General features: G+C 39.5%; 1 protein-coding gene across 3 annotated transcripts in view; it reads left to right on the forward strand.

Moving 5' to 3' along the window:
- DIRAS2 (DIRAS family GTPase 2) overlaps positions 1-13859 on the forward strand; it is a 29423-nt gene extending 15564 nt beyond the window's left edge. For all 3 annotated transcript variants that reach the window (XM_081546744.1, XM_081545436.1, XM_081546201.1), the window contains one exon: positions 12388-13859. In XM_081546744.1, coding sequence (XP_081402870.1) covers positions 12424-13023 — 600 coding nt within the window. In that variant the 5' untranslated portion in view covers positions 12388-12423 and the 3' untranslated portion in view covers positions 13024-13859. The remainder of the gene's footprint in view (positions 1-12387) is intronic.
- The last annotated feature ends 5075 nt before the right edge of the window (positions 13860-18934 follow it).

The raw sequence follows: 18934 nt of genomic DNA on the forward strand, positions 1-18934 counted from the left end.
GTTTTGTTTGTTTTGATTTTTGATTGCAGCCATTCTGGTGGGTGTGAGGTGATTTCTCATTGTGGTTTTGATCTTCGTTTCCCTGATGGATTGTGATGTTGAGCATCTTTTCATGTGCTTATTGGCCATTTGTATATTCTTTGGAGAATGTTTATTCAAGTTCTTTATCCATTTTTAGTTGTTTTTTCTTTTTGTTATTCAGTTGTGTTTCCTCTGTATTCTAAATATTAGATTCTTACCAGATATATGATATACTTTTCTTCCATGGTGTAGGTTCTCTTAACTTTCCTGACACTGTCATTTGTTGCACAAAAGTTTTTTATTTTGATCAAGTCCAATTTATCTATTCATGCGAAGTCACAAGGGGCCCCAAAGAGCCAAAACAATCTTGAAAAAGAACAAAGTTCAAGGCATCGTACTTACAGATTTCAGAATTTATTAGAAAGATGCAATAGACCAATTATGTGGTACTGGCATAGGAATAGATACATAGACCACGGAATAAAATTGAGAGTCCAGAAATAAACCTAACTTATATTTGTAGTTAATTGAATTTTGATAAGGGGTCAAGATCATTCGACAGAGAAAGAATTGTTTCATAACAAATAGTTTCAGGATACTGGATATGCATAGATAAAGGAAGTTGGATTCTATCACACCATATTCAAAAATTAACTCAAAATGGAGCAATGGCCTTAATATAAAAACTAAAACTATAAAACTCTTAGAAGAAAATGTAGGGGTATGTCTTCATGATGGCAATGGATTCTTGGCTATAATACCAAAAGCATGAGTAATAAACTAGTTTATTATTGTGTGAAGGAATTTTTTTTAATCCACTTGCCAATTTTGTAAACTTTCATTTGACTAAAAATAGAAATCTACATAACCAAGTACATATACAAAGAGCCATGTTCCAATAAGTGGACAGTGAAGGAAGGACGTCAGGCTACACATAGTAGCACCTTAAGCCATCACTCCTGATATTGAGCACTTTCTCCTCCTTGCTGGCAGAGTTTCTGCCCTCCAGTTGTCTTCATCTTTTGGTGTTAATTTCCCTGCAAGATTAACATACTGCATTGGTCTTGCAGGATCAAACTTGGTAACTGATCCTTTGACCAGGACAATGGTACTGTCTCTTATTCACATGGTGTGACTTTTTATTTCTCTTACCCACATGGAAAAGCCATAAAGCTGAAAATGCCCCAAACATAGTCAGGCTCTTTTCAGTCTGAAAAGTGTCACTAAGTGCATTCTATTTGGCTGTTTGGATCCCTAGCCATCATATTTTCCCTGAATGAAATAGTTTTAGACAGACATCAGTGAATCTTATTTCTGTGCCTAAGCTATGGGCTTATTTGCCTCTCAGTAACGAAACTCTTAGAGAATAATTTATTCTATCCTTTCCATTCCAAGAAATGTCCCAACTTTTCCCCACTTATTTCATTGTTGCTGATATTACAAGTCTTGTGATGCATGACTAAGGACCCCAACCCCCACCCTGTGTATGGGATGGGAACTCCATTACCTGGGTGCAGATGAGTCACCTGCTTTAGCACCTGCGCTAATATTGCCAGGGTGGGTGTCTCCACAACACTAAGAAACAAAATTACTCAGAAAGGATTCTACTTCTTTGGAGAAAGGTGAGCTAGGGATGTTAACTCTTCTTTATGATCAGGCAGCTATTTCTCCCTAACAAGTCTTTCATTTCTTATGTTCAGCTAAGAAGGTACAGGAAATGAATCCTTAATTAAATTGAAATTCTAAAAATTTTTAAAAGTACACTATCTTACCTAGAGAATGTCTGCTCTATTGAAAATTGTTAATTTCTTAAAGATATCCTTATTTATGTTGTAATATCAGTAACAATCCTTATTTTTACTTAAATGACCCATTTACTTGTATTACTAGTAGTTTTAAATATAAGCTCTTAGGCACCAACTTTAAATATGAAATTTGCCTAAAGTTAATAAAGTTTAAATATTGTAATAAAGACATATCTACTAGAGGAGAAAGCATTTTGGAAAACCAAGGCAAAAATTGATCTGAGATAGCCTGTATAAACTTCAAGAAATTCTGGTGCCCTTGATCTCAGACTGTTCATGGGACATCTTTGGCAGGATATTACACTAAATTGTCCAGCTTTTCCAAATACTGACAGCTGAATTCTTGTAATCTATGATTTTTCTCTGTATTCAACTATATGTTTTTTGGAAGCAGGCTTAATTCAGGGTATAATGTAGATAAAGATGGTGGTTTTACATGAGACGTTTCTTTTCTTTTTTTCAAATCTTATTCACATGAATCTAACATGTCTTCCAAAGGATCCATGAATGGACACCTCTTGTGACTCAGGAAGTCAAAGCCTATTTTCCCTATAGTCCGGACCCTGTAGGCTGAGGATAAGCCTCTGATAATTCTGCACCCAGTTACAGTGTGGAGGAAGTTTCCCCACATGTCCAGTGATTCTCCAGACACCAGCTGGATGTCCTACCGTTTGACTCAGTTCTGACACTATCACCCATAGAGAGCATCAGACTCCACAGGATAACCTACAAGACTGACGTCTGCTTCAGATGCCAATTGCAAGTCTAAGTTGTTACCTGTGCTTCTGACTAACTGATTATAAATTAGAGGTTTCCGCTAGTCCCTCCTTAGGTTTGTTTAATCTCCTAGAGTGGCTCACAGAACTCAGAAAAACATTTTACTGACTAGATTACTGGTTTATGGTAAAAGGAACAGCCAGATGAAAGAGCTGTCTAGGGAAAGTATGGGGAAAGGGCATGAAGGTTTCCTGCTCTCTCTGGGTTCACAGTTCTCCCCATGGCTCCATGTGTTAACCTGGAAGCCCTCCTAATCCCATCCTTTTGAGTTTTTGCAGAGCCTTCATTACAGATTAAATAATTGGCCTTTGGAGATTGATTCAACATACAGGCTTCCCCCACCCCTTCCCTTCTCCTTCCTAGAGGTGTGAGGTGGGGCTGAAATTTCCAGCCCTCTGTTCTTGGTTGCTTAGTTATCCTGGCAACCAAACTCTAGTCCTAGGTCCTTTCCAAAAGTCACCTTATTAGCATCAATCCAGTCGATGGAAAAGGGCTCTTTATGAATAATAAGACACTCATTACATCTTTATGGTTCTGAAGTGTTTTTAGGAGCTAAGGACAAGAGGCCAAATACTTGAACAAGAGACGCCCTCACTGCTCTTACCTCTCAGGAAACTTCACGGGTTTGGGGAGCTGTGAGCCAAGAACCATAGATAAAGACCAACTATGTATTTCTTATAAACCATAATTTTGCACCTCTAACTTGAATGTCAGTATTTAACATGTCCCATTTTCAATTTTTTATTATAAAACACACATGTTTGTATTTTATGACACTTTGGAATGGAAAGGATACCCTCTTTTCTTGATTCTTCCCTTCATTTTCTTGTTTATGTATAAGCTTTTCAGAAGTATAAGAGTCTGTAGAGACAGTATAGTCTAAACAAGTTCAAGGAAAGTAGAAGGTTGTCTGTAAAGTCATGCCAGACAGCCTTCCTATTCAGGGACTAGGCTGCTGGTGAACAGATCTGTGTATCAACAGAACCGACTCTAGCTGCCTCTCCCGCCAATATGATTCTTCTGTATAGCAGTGGTCAACCAGAGACCAATAGACATTTGGTGAAACCAACCATGTGAAAGAGAAGGACCACAATGAAGAAATGGAACTAGAGGTATCTCAAATAAGAACAATAGCAACAAATCTCAATTAGTATTCTTACTGAAATTTTGCCTGGTATCACCTTTCCTGATAACAAAATGCTTCTCTGAGAGAGAAAAAAATCAGAGTAAGAAAGTTTATCTACAACATAAAGGAAAAGATTTTAGAGAAATCAAGAACAGGTACACTTGGCTCATCATCTAACAGAAGTTTCAGAAAGAGAAAAAAGATACAAGGATTAAGATGATGTAATTTTAAAAAGCAAAAGAAAAATTTCCCAAATTGCAGAAAGGGTTAAATTTTTAACCAGCTACGTGCTCCACCCCCACCCCCAGAAAAAGTCACAATTAAAAAGCAGTTCTAGATATATTCTGAAATGTCATAACTCCCAGAATAAAGAGAATACCCTAACCCTGCCAAGAGAAGGGGAAAACACAACTTTCCTACAAAAGAAAGAATATCATACTTGCTTTGAATTTTTTGTCAGTAACCCTGGATAATAAAGTTAAATGATTTTTAACGTCTGAAAAGAAAAAAGAATTTGAACTTAATTTGGCTGCATAATTCTGTCAATCAAGTAAAAGGGTGTGAGCTCAGAAATTTTAATGTCATCTAAAAGAAAGTATCAGTAATATTTATACCGAAACATAAAATAAATCCTAAGAAGATGATAAATTGAAATTAAAAAAATTGTATTATTAATACTTAGGCAAAAAACAAACAAACAAAAAGCTGGAAAAGTAAGACCCCGGTGTTGCTGACACAGAAAATCATGCAGTCAGCAGTTTGGTGAAAATGACCTTTCTCTCTTAGTGGGTCCAATTTTGTCTACTTCCTCAGCAAAAAATCTTTACAAAGTCCTGTTAATGTTGTTTATTAACAGCACTTAGAAAAAACCTGCAGAAGAACCAGAGAAGACAATTTAAATTTTGGAACAAATTGTAAATATCAAAACTGGAAAATTTAAATACTGATATGTGCTTTAAAAATAGAGCATAAGTGATACAATTAGGCAAGGAGGAAGATAACAGTGCTAATTTTATAGAGAGAGAGAGAGAGAAATGGTCCAAAATCAGTAACTCAGGACATTAAGATCTATTATTCAAGCAATGAATGCATTATTTAAAATTTAAAGGTGAACACCAGGAAACAATTGAATTTCCATTCTTAGAGACTAGAGCTGCTGAAGGAAGGGGTCTAGGAGTAGATAAAAGAGTATTTTGTAATCTTTTTATTTTTCTTTAACCAAGTACATGTATTATATCATTTTTCATTTATTTGTTTTTAAAGTTTTTAAGCTGAGATAACAGGAGCAGTTGAGACTGGCCTGGTCAGGTTTAATCGGGGCTTCCTCTGCCGTCACCTGCCCTTCCTTCTCTCCTTGAAAAATAACTTGCTGTGTGTGCATCCTGCATCCCAGTGGCTCCTGTTTTTTTTTTCAGATTTGTTCCATCGGATACCCAGCAGCAGACCCATATAGACACTCTTTCGCACTTGTCTAACCCTTACCTTAGCCTTTGCCAATTATCCCTCTCCTTTCCTCAATCCCTGAATTTCCTTAAATAGAATCTGCACTTCTTTTCTTTCCATCCATCTCATCAATTCCCATCACTCTTATGCCCACTGCAGTGACTTTCACTACCCTACACCACTTAACTGAAACTTTGCTGGTCTTCATTTCCTTCTGTGTGGCTGAACCACACTGAGTCCTTGTTGTCAGCTCCATCTTAGTTCTCAGTCCTTCCCCTTTCCTTCTCTGTATAACTGAAAGTGAAAGTGTGAGCCGCTCAGTCGTGTCCAACTCTATGACCCCATGGACTGTAGCCCACCAGGCTCTTCTGTCCATGGGATTCTCCAGGCAAGAATATTGCAGTGGGTAGCCATTCCCTTCTCCAGGTGATCTTTCTGACCCTTCTGCCTAACTCACACGGAATACTCACAAGTTGAATATGTTTCCTATCAACTTTTACCCTAACCTTCACATGACATGAGAAGTGGAATAAATGCCTTTGCTGGCACAGATGGTCATGAGACCCCCCCCCCCACCACACACACACACAGACACACCAACCAACTTCCAGGAGGAAAAACCATTGGTTCCCAGTGGGTGCAAAGATGCTTCTCACTTGGTCGTCAGATTCTATGTTTCACATTGGCCCCTTTAAACTCCCCTGTAGCCCTTTCAACAGGGCGAAGTGCAGCTATGAATGCTTCTGGATTGCCTTCTGCCTCATCCACCCCATATGTAAGTTACCTTCAATAAACTTCATAATTGTACTTTATGGAGTTGCCTGCTTCATTTATTAATCTCAAAGTTCCTTCTCAGTTTGAGGTATATTATTCAATATCCACATCTTTTGTCTTTTTGGCCGTGAGCCATGTAGGATCTTAACTTCCTGACCAGGGGTCAAACCTGCACCCCCTGCATTGGAAGGCGAAGTCATAACCACTGAACCACCAAGGAACCCCTTCCGTGATAAGTTTCAAAGAATGAAATCATTCAGAATAAGCTGTATAACCATCTTATAACGTACGGTGTTAACACCTTTGTAACCACTGCCCAGTGAAAATATGCAACATCTCTAGCGCTCAGCAGGCTGCTTAGCAGATCTCAACTGTCAGATTCAACCGTGTTGTTGTATGTATTATTCTTTGTTCTTTTCATAGCTTTTTCTTATTGTTTGGATAAATTAATTCAGTATATTGCTTTTTATAGTATGAATATTCCATTCTTTGCTTATCATTTCTATTGTGAAGATGTGTGTTGTTTCCATCATCTGGCTGTTACAAATAAAGCTGAGCCTATTAACTTTAGGATATTCACTGAATCAGTTTCAGAATCAATAGACAACATCATCATATACAGTGGAGTGTTATCCTATGCAGTCTTTTTTACAATTATAGCATTATTGAGATATAATTCATCCAACTGAAGTATGCAGCTTGGTAGTTTTTAGTATATTCACAGGGTTGTCCAATCATTGCTGCAGTCAGTTTTAGAACATTTCATCACTCAAAAGGAAACTCTGTCCAGTCACCTCCCAGTTTTCCCCAACATCCACCTCGCTCCATCCCTAGGCAATTACAAATATCCTTTCTGTGTCTATAGATCTGCAATTCTGCATATTTCATATAAATAGACAATATGTGTGGTCTTTTGTTATTGGCTTCTTTCATTTAGCATCATGTTTTCAAGGTTCATCCTTGCTAGAGCACCTATCAATACTTCATATTATTTTACTGCTAAATAATACTTCACTGTATGGATATACCATATTTTTACTTAATGCTTTCATTAAATGGTGAACATCTGGATTTTTTCCTGCTTTTTAACTACTACGAATAATGTTGCTAAGAACATTCACATACAATTATTTGTGTGGCTGTGTTTTCATTTCTCATGGGTGTAGGATTAGGGAAATCACTGGGTCTTATGGTAATTCTGTTTACTTTTTTAAGGAAGTGATGGATTGCTTTCCAAAGCAGCTATACTACTTTACATTCAGATCAGCAAAGCACAGTGGTTCCAGTTTCCCTACAACATTGTCAAGATTTGTTATTTTCTGTTCTTTTTTCTTTTAATTTTGAATTTTGTTAAAGTCTTCCAAGTGTCTGTGAAGTGCTTTACCGTGTGGTTTTGATTTGCATTTCCCATCACTTCATGGCAAATAGGAGGGGAAAATGTGGAAGCAGTGACAGATTTTATTTTCTTGGGCTCCAAAATCACTGTGGATTGACTGAAGACATAAAATTAAAAGACACTTGGTCCTTGGACAGTAAGCTATGACAAAACTAGATAGTGTATTAAAAAGCAGAGACAATCACTTTACCATCAAAGGTCCATATAATCAAAGCTATGGTTTTTCCAGTAGTCATGTACAGATGTGAGAGTTGGACTGTAAAGAAGGCTGAGTGCTGAAGAATTGATGCTTTTGAACTGTGGTTCTGGAGAAGACTCTTGAGAGTCCCTTAGACAGCAAGGAGATCAAATTAGTCAATCCTAAAGGAAATCCACCCTGAATATTCATTGGAAGGACTGATGCTGAAGCTTCAATACTTTAGCCATCTGATGCAGAGTCAGAGCCAACTCATTGGAAAAGACACTAATGCTGGGAAAAATTGAAGGCAGAGGAAGAGAAGAGGATGAGAGAGGATGAGATGTTTAGGTAGCATCACTGACTCAGTGGACATGCATTTGAACAAACTCAGGGAGATAGTGAAGGACGAGGAATCCTAGCATGCTGCAGTTCATGGGGTCACAAAGAGTCAGACATGACTTGCAACTGAACAACAACAGTGACTAGTAATAACAATGTTGAGTGTCTTTTCTTGTGTTCATTGTCCACTAGTATAGCTTCTTTAAAGAAATGTTGGTTCAAATGCTTTGTCCATTTTTATTTTTTATGGGTTTGTTGTTGTTATTGAATGCCAGGAATTTATTATATATTCTGGAATTAATCACTTGTCAGATATATGATTTGTAGAAATTTTCTCCCTTTCTCTGGGTTGCCTTATACTTTCTTAATAGTGTTCTTTAATACACAGACTTTTTGATTTTGATGAAATCAAATTTACCTATTTTTTCAATCTTGTTCATGTTTTGGGGATCACCACTAAGAAATCAATGCCAAATCAAAGATCATAAACTTATGCCTGTATTTTCTTTTAGGATTTTTTTAGTTTTAGGGCTTACATTTAGGTCTTCGATTCATTATGAGTTAATTTTTGTATATAGTATAAGGGAGGCTTCTTTCTTTTGCATATGAATATCAGTTGTTCCAGCACCATTTGTTGAAAAGATATTCTTTCTTGAATTTTCTTGATATCCTTGTCAAAAATAATTCGACTGTAAAAGTCAGAATTTATTTCTTGACTCTGAAATTTTTCATTCATCTATTTGCTATCCTGTGCAATATCACACTGTCTTGATTAGTGTAGCTTTGTAATAAGTTTGAAATCAAACAGTATGTGTCCTCCAACTTTTTCTTTTTTTTCTTCAGTTACCATTGGTTCAGTATTCTGGGTCTCTTGAATTTTCCTGTGGATATTGGAATCAACTTGGCAATTTATGTAGTCAGTTGGGATTTTCTGAAGAATTGCACTGAATTTGTAGATGACTCAAGGGACTATTGCTGTTTTAACAACATTAAGTCCTCTGATACATAAACATGTGTATCTTTCCAATAATGTAGGTCTTCAGTTTCTTTCAACAGTATTTTATAATTTTCAAAGGTGTATATTTTTTACTTCTTTGTTAAAGGTATTCCCAAATATCTTATTCTTGTTGATGATATTGTAAATGGAATTGGTTTCTTAATTTTAGATTGTTCATTTCAAGTGTGTAGAAATAGTTTATTTTTAAACAGGTGTTATATTCTGAAAACTTGATCTAATTTATTAGTTCTAATAGTTTTAAGTGGATTCCCTAGGATTTTATACTAATACTTTCTATTAATACAAAGTCATGCCACCTGCAATAGAGATAGTTTTGCTTCATTCCTTTCCAGTCTGAATGCCTTTTATTTCATTTTCTTGCCTAATTATCATGGTCAAAACTCTAGTAACGTGTTGAATAGAAACTATAAAAGCGAATACTCTTTTTCCTGATCTTAGTGAGAAGTAATGCAGTCTTTTACCATGAAGTATTTTATTAGTTTGGTATTGTTCACTATATGCCCATTATCTGGTTGAGGAAGTTCACTTTTATTGCTGGCTTAAGGTAAAGAATCTGCTTGCAATGGGTGAGACCCAGATTCCACCCCTGGGTCGGGAAGATCCCTTGGAGAAGGAAATGGCAATCCACGCCAGTATTCTTACCTAGAGAATTCCATGCGCAGAGACTATAGTCCATGGGGTCACAGAGTAGGACTTGATTCAGTGACTACACTTTTACTTTATCAATTGTTTGTACTACTGAGGTATCTTGGATTTTGTCTTTCATTGATATATTGTTTTATGTTATATATATATATATATATATTACACACATACATACACATACATATGTTTATGTATATATGTGTATGTGTGTATGTACTCAGATGCTCAGTCATGTCTGACTCTTTGCAACCCTATGGACTGTAGCCCCCCAGGCTCCTCTGTCCATAAGATTCTCCCAGCAGGAATACTGAAGTGGGGTGCCATTTCCTCCTCCAGGGGATCTTCCCGACCCAGGAATCGAACCAGAGTTTCCTGAGTCTCTTGCATTGGCAGGCAGATTCTTTACCACTAGCGCCACCTGGAAGCCTGTGTGTGTGTGTGTGTGTGTGTGTATAAAATCAATTTTGAATTGCTGGCATAATTTCTACTTGGTTATGCTTATATAGTCTTTTCTGTATATTGATAGATTCAATTTGCTACTATTTTGTTCATTTTTATATTTATATTCATAAGAGACGGGGTCTGTGGTTTTTTTGTGACATCTTTTTCTAGTGTTGGTATCAGGGTAATATTGGATTCATAAAGATTAGAAGTATTCTCTCCCATTAACTTCTTTGGAAGACTTTGTAATGAATTGGTATTAATTTCTTTGCTGGAATAAACCAGTGAAGCTATTTGGACCTGGGCATTTTCTTTGTAAATGGTATTTTGATTATTATCCCATTACAGTTCTATTCAGATTTTTTATTTCTTCTTGAGTCAGCTTGAGTAGTTTCCATCTGTTTCATTGTAGTTATCTAACGTGTCAGCTTGGAGTTGGTCATGCCCTTATAACCTTTATTTCTATAAGATCTGTAGTGTTTTTTCTTTCATTCATGATTTCAATAATTTGAGTCTTTTTTTCTTCAACCTAATGCAAAAATTATTATTGTTGATATTTTCAAAGAACCAAATTTTGATTCTATTAATTGTTTTCTATTAGTTTTCTATATTAATTTCTACTCTAATCTTTCTTTCTTTATTCTTTCTCTGGGTTCACTTTGTTCTTTTCTTAAAAAGTTGCAACCATTTAAAAACTTGAAGTACAGTCAATTTACAATGCTGTGTTAGTTTCAGGTGTACAGCAAAGAGATTTAGTTGTGTGTGTGCATATATATGTATATAAATGCTTCTTCAAGTTTCTCGGTAGGTTAGGGGTTCCAAAGTGCATACGAAAATAGCTGAGTATTTAATTGAGCATATTTGCAGGCCAATGTACATAGTGAACTAAGAAAGAAATCATGACATGAGATGTCACTGTCCTGGGCTTTGACCTGATCTGTCTGCCAGTAGATATTCACTGCACACACCCATTTTCTTCCATGGCTAATTATATCTAATTTTTACTGGTCTCTGAAAATGATTTTGAGGAATGCCTTTTATTATTATCCCTCAGTTACTCCAAAAACAGTGAAAGTGAAAGTGAAAAGTGAAAGTCAGCAAATGTTGCCTAGAGAAAATGGGTTCCATATTTCACATTACCATGTTACTTGTCTGCTTTGCTTTAAAAATGTTGGATATTGCTTGATTCTCTATTTTTTGGATGGTTTTGTATCCTTACCAAAACAGGGGCAGTATGAAAGGTATTTAATAATCTATATGTCAGGAAAGAGGTGGTATTTGTATTGAAGGGAAACCCCATTCTACTCCATTTTAATGACCATTAATAGTGGTTTATACTATTATCTTAGTAACACTTCTTATCATTCTTAAAAATAAAGCATCCACAATCATTTTAATTGTGATGAATGAAAGGACCCCTCCAAGCTTCTTAGTTAACTGTCAATACTTGCTGCTTAATGAGAGTTCACACTCAGGCCCCCTGTGACTCCAGCAGCCTGTGGGACAGAGACATGTCAGTTTGCATCCCTGTCTCACTTCACTTAGAAAAGACCCTGATGCTGGGAAAGATTGAGGGCAGGAAGAGAAGGGGGTAATAGAGGATGAGATGGTTGGATGACATCACTGACTCAATGGACATGAGTTTGAGTAAGCTCTGGGAGGTGAAGGACAAGGAAGCCTGGCGTGCTGCAGTCCATGGCGTCACAAAGAGTTGGACACAACTAAGCAACAGCTCACCTCACTGGCTGTGTGAAGTCAGGGACATTACATTCCCCTATTCCTTTTGTGTTTTCAGATTCTTCATTTTGCAGGGGATAATGACACCAGTTCTGTAGGGTGGTGAGGATTTCATGAGTTAATATAAACATTGTGTAACTATTAATTGCATTCTGCTCCCCTTTAACTCCCTCTCTGTACTTATAAAAATTATGTATTATGACCAGTATATTGAGTTATTCATAGCACTTTAGGTTAAACAGTAAAGATCTGCTATTATTGTGTGTGTGTGTGTGTGTCTGTGTGTGTGTGTGTGTCTGTGTGTGTGTTGAGGATTGGCTAATTTCCAGCTCCCCATTACCTTTCCTGGATTCTTCCTCCCTTGGACTGACTTTGCATCTTTTCCCTGGGTGCTGGGTGATATGAGAGCAAAGCTGCTCAGAGCCATGGTCCAATAAGGAGGAACAGACTGACTCCAGTTAGCCACTCAGCAGATCAACATCCCTGTTGAAAACTGAGGGTTAACTATAGTTGGATTTAGAATTAGAGAATTTTAAAATGAAATTTGAATTGTTATATAGGAAAAGTGAAAGCAAATAATACCACTCAATTTTTTTTTTTTTCCTTTAAGCTATCAAGAGAGGGTAAAGCGGTCTTTTCCTAGGTTTTCTTTTACTAATTCTTTCAAACATCTGGTTCCTTTGGTAGGTGCTTCCTAGCTAATCGTTGGAACCCGCAAGCAACATGCCTGAGCAGAGCAATGATTACCGGGTGGCCGTGTTCGGCGCAGGTGGTGTTGGCAAGAGCTCTCTCGTCTTGCGGTTTGTGAAAGGCACGTTTCGGGAGAGCTACATCCCCACAGTGGAAGACACGTACCGGCAGGTCATCAGCTGTGACAAGAGCATCTGCACCCTGCAGATCACGGACACCACGGGGAGTCACCAGTTCCCGGCCATGCAGCGGCTCTCCATCTCCAAAGGGCACGCCTTCATCCTGGTCTACTCCATCACCAGCCGGCAGTCTCTGGAGGAGCTCAAGCCCATCTATGAACAAATCTGCGAGATCAAAGGGGACGTGGAGAGCATCCCCATCATGTTGGTGGGGAACAAGTGTGACGAGAGCCCGAATCGCGAAGTGGAGAGCAGCGAGGCCGAGGTGCTGGCCCGCAAGTGGAAGTGTGCCTTCATGGAGACCTCGGCCAAGCTCAACCTCAACGTGAAGGAGCTCTTCCAGGAGCTGCTCAACCTGGAGAAGCGCAGGACCGTGAGCCTCCAGATCGACGGGAAAAAGAGCAAGCAGCAGAAACGGAAAGAGAAGCTCAAGGGCAAGTGCGTGGTCATGTGAACCGCCCTCCCGTGGGAGCGACGGTTGTGTGTCCCCTTTTCTGCCCCTCTCCCTCCCACGTGACACCCGCAGGGTAGCATGTCAGACGCCCACGTGTTAAATATTGCATTTTGACTGAGACGTGCCCAACTGTCCTCAGAGGGCATTTCACACCACCACCGATAAGCAGCCCCTCTCCAGAATCAGGGAATCTGACAGATGTTTAAAATGAAAACCAACACTGCTCGGCATCGCAGGGAACCTGAGGGACATCAGCCATTTCTGGAGGCATCCTTGGCCTTCAGGAGGCAGGAAGGCTTGTGCCTGCAAAAGGAGGAGAGTGTGCTGTGCTGATAGCAGGAGATACCATCTGGATACTTGTGAGAGCACATTAACCCAGAGCTGCAGGCACCACCCCCAGACCAGGCGTCCCCTCTGCTCCGAAGCCAGTGACATCCCTGGGGGATGGCAGGGACAGGAGGAGGTGAGCACGCCAAAGTTGTTCCCTTCTATGGTTCTTTAACTGAATTAAAAATAATACAGCTGGCCTGTGAGCCTTGCCACTCTGAGGGGATGTGCTCACTAGCCTAGTTATTAGCAGATATCATTTTAACCTTTTAGAGTATTTCTTTTCACATACAATGGTGAATTCACTAAGAGTGTGCCACTCTGTCAGAAATTCTTCAATTTCCATTTGAAACATTTGTGTGAGGATATTGTGACAATACTGAAACTTCACAATAATACTTTTGTGTGTTATATTTTGAGAGTTTTAGAAATGTGAAGTTTTCTTCCTTTGACCCATGAGGGGTATAACTCTTCCAGCCCTTAGATTTTAAATAAAAGCAATCAAAGTAGCTATTTTTTAGAGATTTTTTTGTCCTCCAACATGATGTTTTTTTTTTTTCAATAACTCGCTCTAGCTCCAACTGAGTAACAGCCAATAAAGGCCCTCCAAAGACCAGAAGCACATCCATTTTCTAACAGACGTGGACATGTCTGTGCCATACTTTGCACCTTAATGAAATACTTTGAGACAGAAGTTGTTTGCTGTGTTTTTGATGATTATCTCTAACAAGTATATTCCTGGAAAATGAGTTCAAGTAATCGATTATGGTGCATGTTCCTTTAGAAATGTCTTCTAAGAACTGGCCAATGCTGGGTTCACTCTGGAAACAATCTCATGTGCATCCTCAAACCACTGCTGGTTGCTGCATGCTGGCTAGAGACAGGTTGGGCAGGCCTCTGTCACGGGCAGGGCACAGCCTACTCAGCTAATTCTTCTGCTGTCATCAAGGCTGCTTTGGAGTTGCTTCCTGAAAATTCCCACTGACAGAGCCTGTAAGTTTTCTTCTTGGTTCCAGTCTGCATCCCACTCTGGCTTCCTCTGGAATTTTCCCTTGCAGAACACCTTCCTGTCACCTGCCTGGCAGGCAGAGTGAGTGCTGCCCTCAGGCTCATACAGGGATGCTTCCAGGCTGCCAGGCAGCAGTGCTAGCTGGTACTGAGTGGTCAAGTTCAGGACCTTTATGGATACCACTCTCTCCTGTGTTTTTCCTGCCCGCCCCCCCCTCTGTGGCCACTTCTGGGCAGCTCTGTGCTCTCAACAGATGCTAAATTACCCCTTTTGGTTTAATTTTCTTGCCTTCCTCTCTTCCCCTCTGCTCTGCTAATAACTCATCTTTGTGATGTATTTAGTGTGTGGGAGGCACTTTGCAAACCGTTGGCTCCGTGGTCTGCCTACCGCTCTGGCCTCCTAGAATAGAACTTGGGCAGGGAGGGTAGGGATGGCTGGCCTGGCAACCAGCGGGGATCAGGGAAACCCAGAACTCCTGGTCCAGAACCAAGCCCTCTCCGAGACCTAACAGCCACACCCTCTGCTAGGCTCCTTCTGTTACAAGTGACTGTTTCACAACCTTCACAGTGAGATCTCATCGCTGAATTTTCTAGAACATTTGCTTTTCAACTTGTCCCTATTTATTTATTTTTTTTTCTACTTCCATTCTCAGAGAGATGCCATCCATTTGTAATTTAGATTTGGGTTAAGTGGAAGAAGAAATGGGACTTCATGGCCAAAATGAACTGTAGAGATCTTAGGTGGGTTAAGCTAATGGTCAAATGTGATGTCTGCCATGAGCTGTCCTGTCCACAGGGCTCCCGGTTTGCAGGCTCCCCATGACTGCCACATTACTCCTGATCCAAGTTAGAAATTCATTTAGCCCTCTCAAGGCAATGTCTACATTTTTAAGCGTTTACAGCTTTATCAATGTGAGAAGCTTGTAATTATTGAAAATCTGATGTCATTCGGGACACATTTTGTTCCTTTGTATTTTGCCTGTGAGTTTGCTGGAAGGCTATTGATGCCTCAATCATGGGTCTTTGTTCTGAGATCATTTTTTATGAACTGCACAGAGGGTATAGATGATTATCTCAAAATAATCTTTTCAAAGCTCTCCAATTGACACTCAGGGCTCGAGGAGTTAGTTTCACTGAATCAGATGTTTTTAGCATTTATGTGGCCCCATCCTCGAATAAGTAGTTGTGATTCTTGAGGACACATCCTACATTGTGTATGGACACACAAGATTTTGACCTCGCCTCAGTAAGTTACAAAACTCAAAGTATTGCTTAGAAGATGGCTCTCTGGGAATAAGCTTGGGGCTCCATGGGTCCCATTCTGTCCCTGCCAATCCCTCTTCCATCTGGTGACAAGCCATGGGCGTGCCCTAGGCATGCATGCAATACAGCAAGACCAACTCAAGAGCAATATTGAATTGTTCATTAGATCTAAAATTATATATATATATATAAATATATATATAATTTCTCTTCCTGCATTTTTGAAGTATAAATTAGTACACTGTATATATCTGTAAGCTAGTATATTTGTTTCACCATTTGTAATATTTAAGAAATTCTCTTTATAGAACAAAAATATTAAATATTCAAAAAATGCTCTGTGATACTTAATTTTTTTTCAAAATTTGTAATGTGTTGCTCCTACATAAGACCTCTGGAAATATCTATAACTAATGGGACACATGTAAACCCTCGAAGATCCATCCTGAAATTCAGCGTCCCACAAAGATAGTGTGTGGACAGAGCATTTACAGAGCATGACTTTTATACGTGTGGGATGGCAATGTGTATATTTATATTTAAGGTGTATTTACTGTTACAATTCCATTATCTATTTTATCTACAGTTATAAAAATCACTCTTGCATATGAGTTTCTAGTTGCCAGTGATGTTCTGAAAACAATAAGCATATTAAAATAAAGCTTTGGTTCTGACACACAGCTGGAAGGTGGTGATATTTCTTACTCTTCACAACATTGCGCGTCTGTGATGATCTTGACCTAATTCTTCTACAGTTGCTTTCTTGCACCTGATGACCACATGGGAGACTGTCACGCCCTGCAGGTCTGGGCTTGGCAACAGCAGCTGCACTGTGGTCGCTGAGGAAGTTTCTCCACTGGTTCCTGTCACTGGGCTGATGTGATGCTCTGGGCTGAGTGAGGTGAGAGGAAAGAAGTCGAGGCAGGGACCTCCTTGGCTTCGAATAGGAGTAGTGAAGTGAAGAAAAGCTCCTCTTTAATTTTGTTTTCCCCAAACTCTTCCCTCCTCACAAAGGCCAGGCTATTAAGTGGAGCTGATATAAAAAGCCCAGTGCTGTTCCTGGGCACAATTTCTGTTTGAAATCCTTGGTTCTTATCCCTTCTTCACAACACTGACTATAAAATAAACCTTACTTTTGATTTTGAAAGACAATAACTGTCAACACAACAGAACCATCATTTAGCCAATGAATAGCTAGATGACTGGGGGCAGGCTCTTAACCATCCTGTGCTTCTGCAAACTGGGAATTATTAACATCCGCAGCATGAGTGGCCCCGAGAATTACATTAACGATAAGCACAAAGCACTTGGAACTGTCTTGTCACACAGTGAACTTTCAAGGGAAATAAAATCCCTGGACGATGTATGACTCAGTTTGGAAGGTCTGTAGCATTGTGAAAATTAATCTATGCAGATACAACAATCAACCAGAACCTTTCAGTTTCTTTAAGCCTCTATAACAGCATTCTCCAGTCTGACTCTCAGAGTACTGCCGTCCCCTTCCCCTCTCAAGGTCATTAATACTACATTATTCGGGGATTTTTCCATTTACAGAAATAATTACAACTGGCAGGCCCCATTAGGACCCATTAAAGGGCATCCCACTGAGTGCTTATCAAGCTTTAATGTGCAAATAAAGCACTTGAGACATTGTGCTTCTGCAGAGTCTGAGTCAGCAGGCTGGGGTGGGGGCCTAAGAATCTGCATTTCTAACAGGCTCTCAGGTGATATGGATGCTTCTGGTCACTGAGTAGCAAGGCTGTAACCTACTTATACTCCTATTTTGTTGCACACTGGAACTGTGTGGAGGAGTCTTGAAACTTATTGTTGGAGAAAAAAAATTTTCCTCTACACTTCTAGGTTCTTCTGGCTGGCCTAATAATTACATGGACATGAGAATAACAGAAAAACAAATTTTAATTATGGGATTCCCTAGTGGCTCAGACGGTAAAGAGTCTACCTGCAATGCGGGAGACCCGGGTTTGATCAAAAAGGTAAAAAAGTAAGTGGTGGCCCAATTCCTGGAAATCCTCACCCCTTCTTCCAAATTGCTAGATTATTCCTCCCATTCATTAGCGTATTATCCAGCCCATAACTACCCACCCCCACACCCCAGGGCCACTCTCACTTGAGATGGTCCACATCCATATTCTGTCTATGGAATGTGTTTATCTGTCTAAATTCACTATGGCTTGCTCTGGAGTTACTTGCTCATTTGGCAGCCCGCCCCAGAAACTCACCCAGCGCTTAGAAGAGCTGCGACATGACCATTCTCTTGTGCTCCTTTCTCCTGTGACAGAATCTAACACCCACATAAGAGTATTATTGAAACATAATTTTTCTCTCTAAACATCACCCTCATTTTTACCAAAGATAGACACATTAGTTTATTTGAAAAAATTAGCTTCATTACACTTGGCCTGGCTATTTACATGAGTGCAGTAAGAATAGAGATCGACCATATAGAATCTTTTAAAATCTCCTTTGCTGGATTTTTTCATAAGGAATCTCAGATTGAACTTTTTAATGCTTCTCAAGGCTAGGAGGCTAGCCAAGGACTTGTTTGTTTTCAGATTTCCCCTGTGAGATCTAAAGCTTTGGATTAATTCCTTTGATTTTGAAGTTCCCAACATTTTCTGAGGTTCCTATGCTTTCCAGGAAGTGAATTTTTTACCCGGTTAGTTTGTCAGGAAAGGTGTAAGCAACCTATATAGAGTTCTATGCCAAGGTCACAGGTGTGGAGTCTTATACCAAGATCACAGGACTTTCATCTCCCGAATTAACCAAGCTCCATAGCAACTGCTGCCATAAGCCTCCTGATCTAAACCGGCCAGCTCCCTGACCTCATATTAAGTAAAATACCCACCCTGTTACCCATCCTATAGCTTTCTAACCAATCACCTAATGCCACCCTTCCCATAGAAATTTTCTCTGTCTTGAGGCTATAAAAATTGGCCTCCAGCCTGTAAAAGGCTGGAGAAGGCAATGAAAACCCACTCCAGTACTCTTGCCTGGAAAATCCCATGGATGGAGGAGCCTGGTAGGCTGCAGTCTATGGGGTCACACAGAGTCAGACATGACTGAAGCGACTTAGCAGCAGCAGCAGCAGCAGCAGCTGTGAAAGGTATCAGCTCTCCCTGGTCTGCCAGGAAGTCAACCTGCTGCATTTTTGGCACCCTCATTATTCTCCCTTCAATTGTTTCTTCCTTCAGCTGGCCCACTGTTTCAACAGCGTCTCCGACTCTAATAAACTTTATTCTTCCCTAATCCTGCCTCATGTCTGAAAATTCTTTTTCAACCTGTGCACAGACCG

Source organism: Giraffa tippelskirchi, chromosome 1 (genome assembly GCF_054371585.1).
Source record: "Giraffa tippelskirchi isolate mGirTip1 chromosome 1, T2T-mGirTip1v1.2.pri, whole genome shotgun sequence".
NCBI lineage: Eukaryota > Metazoa > Chordata > Mammalia > Artiodactyla > Giraffidae > Giraffa > Giraffa tippelskirchi.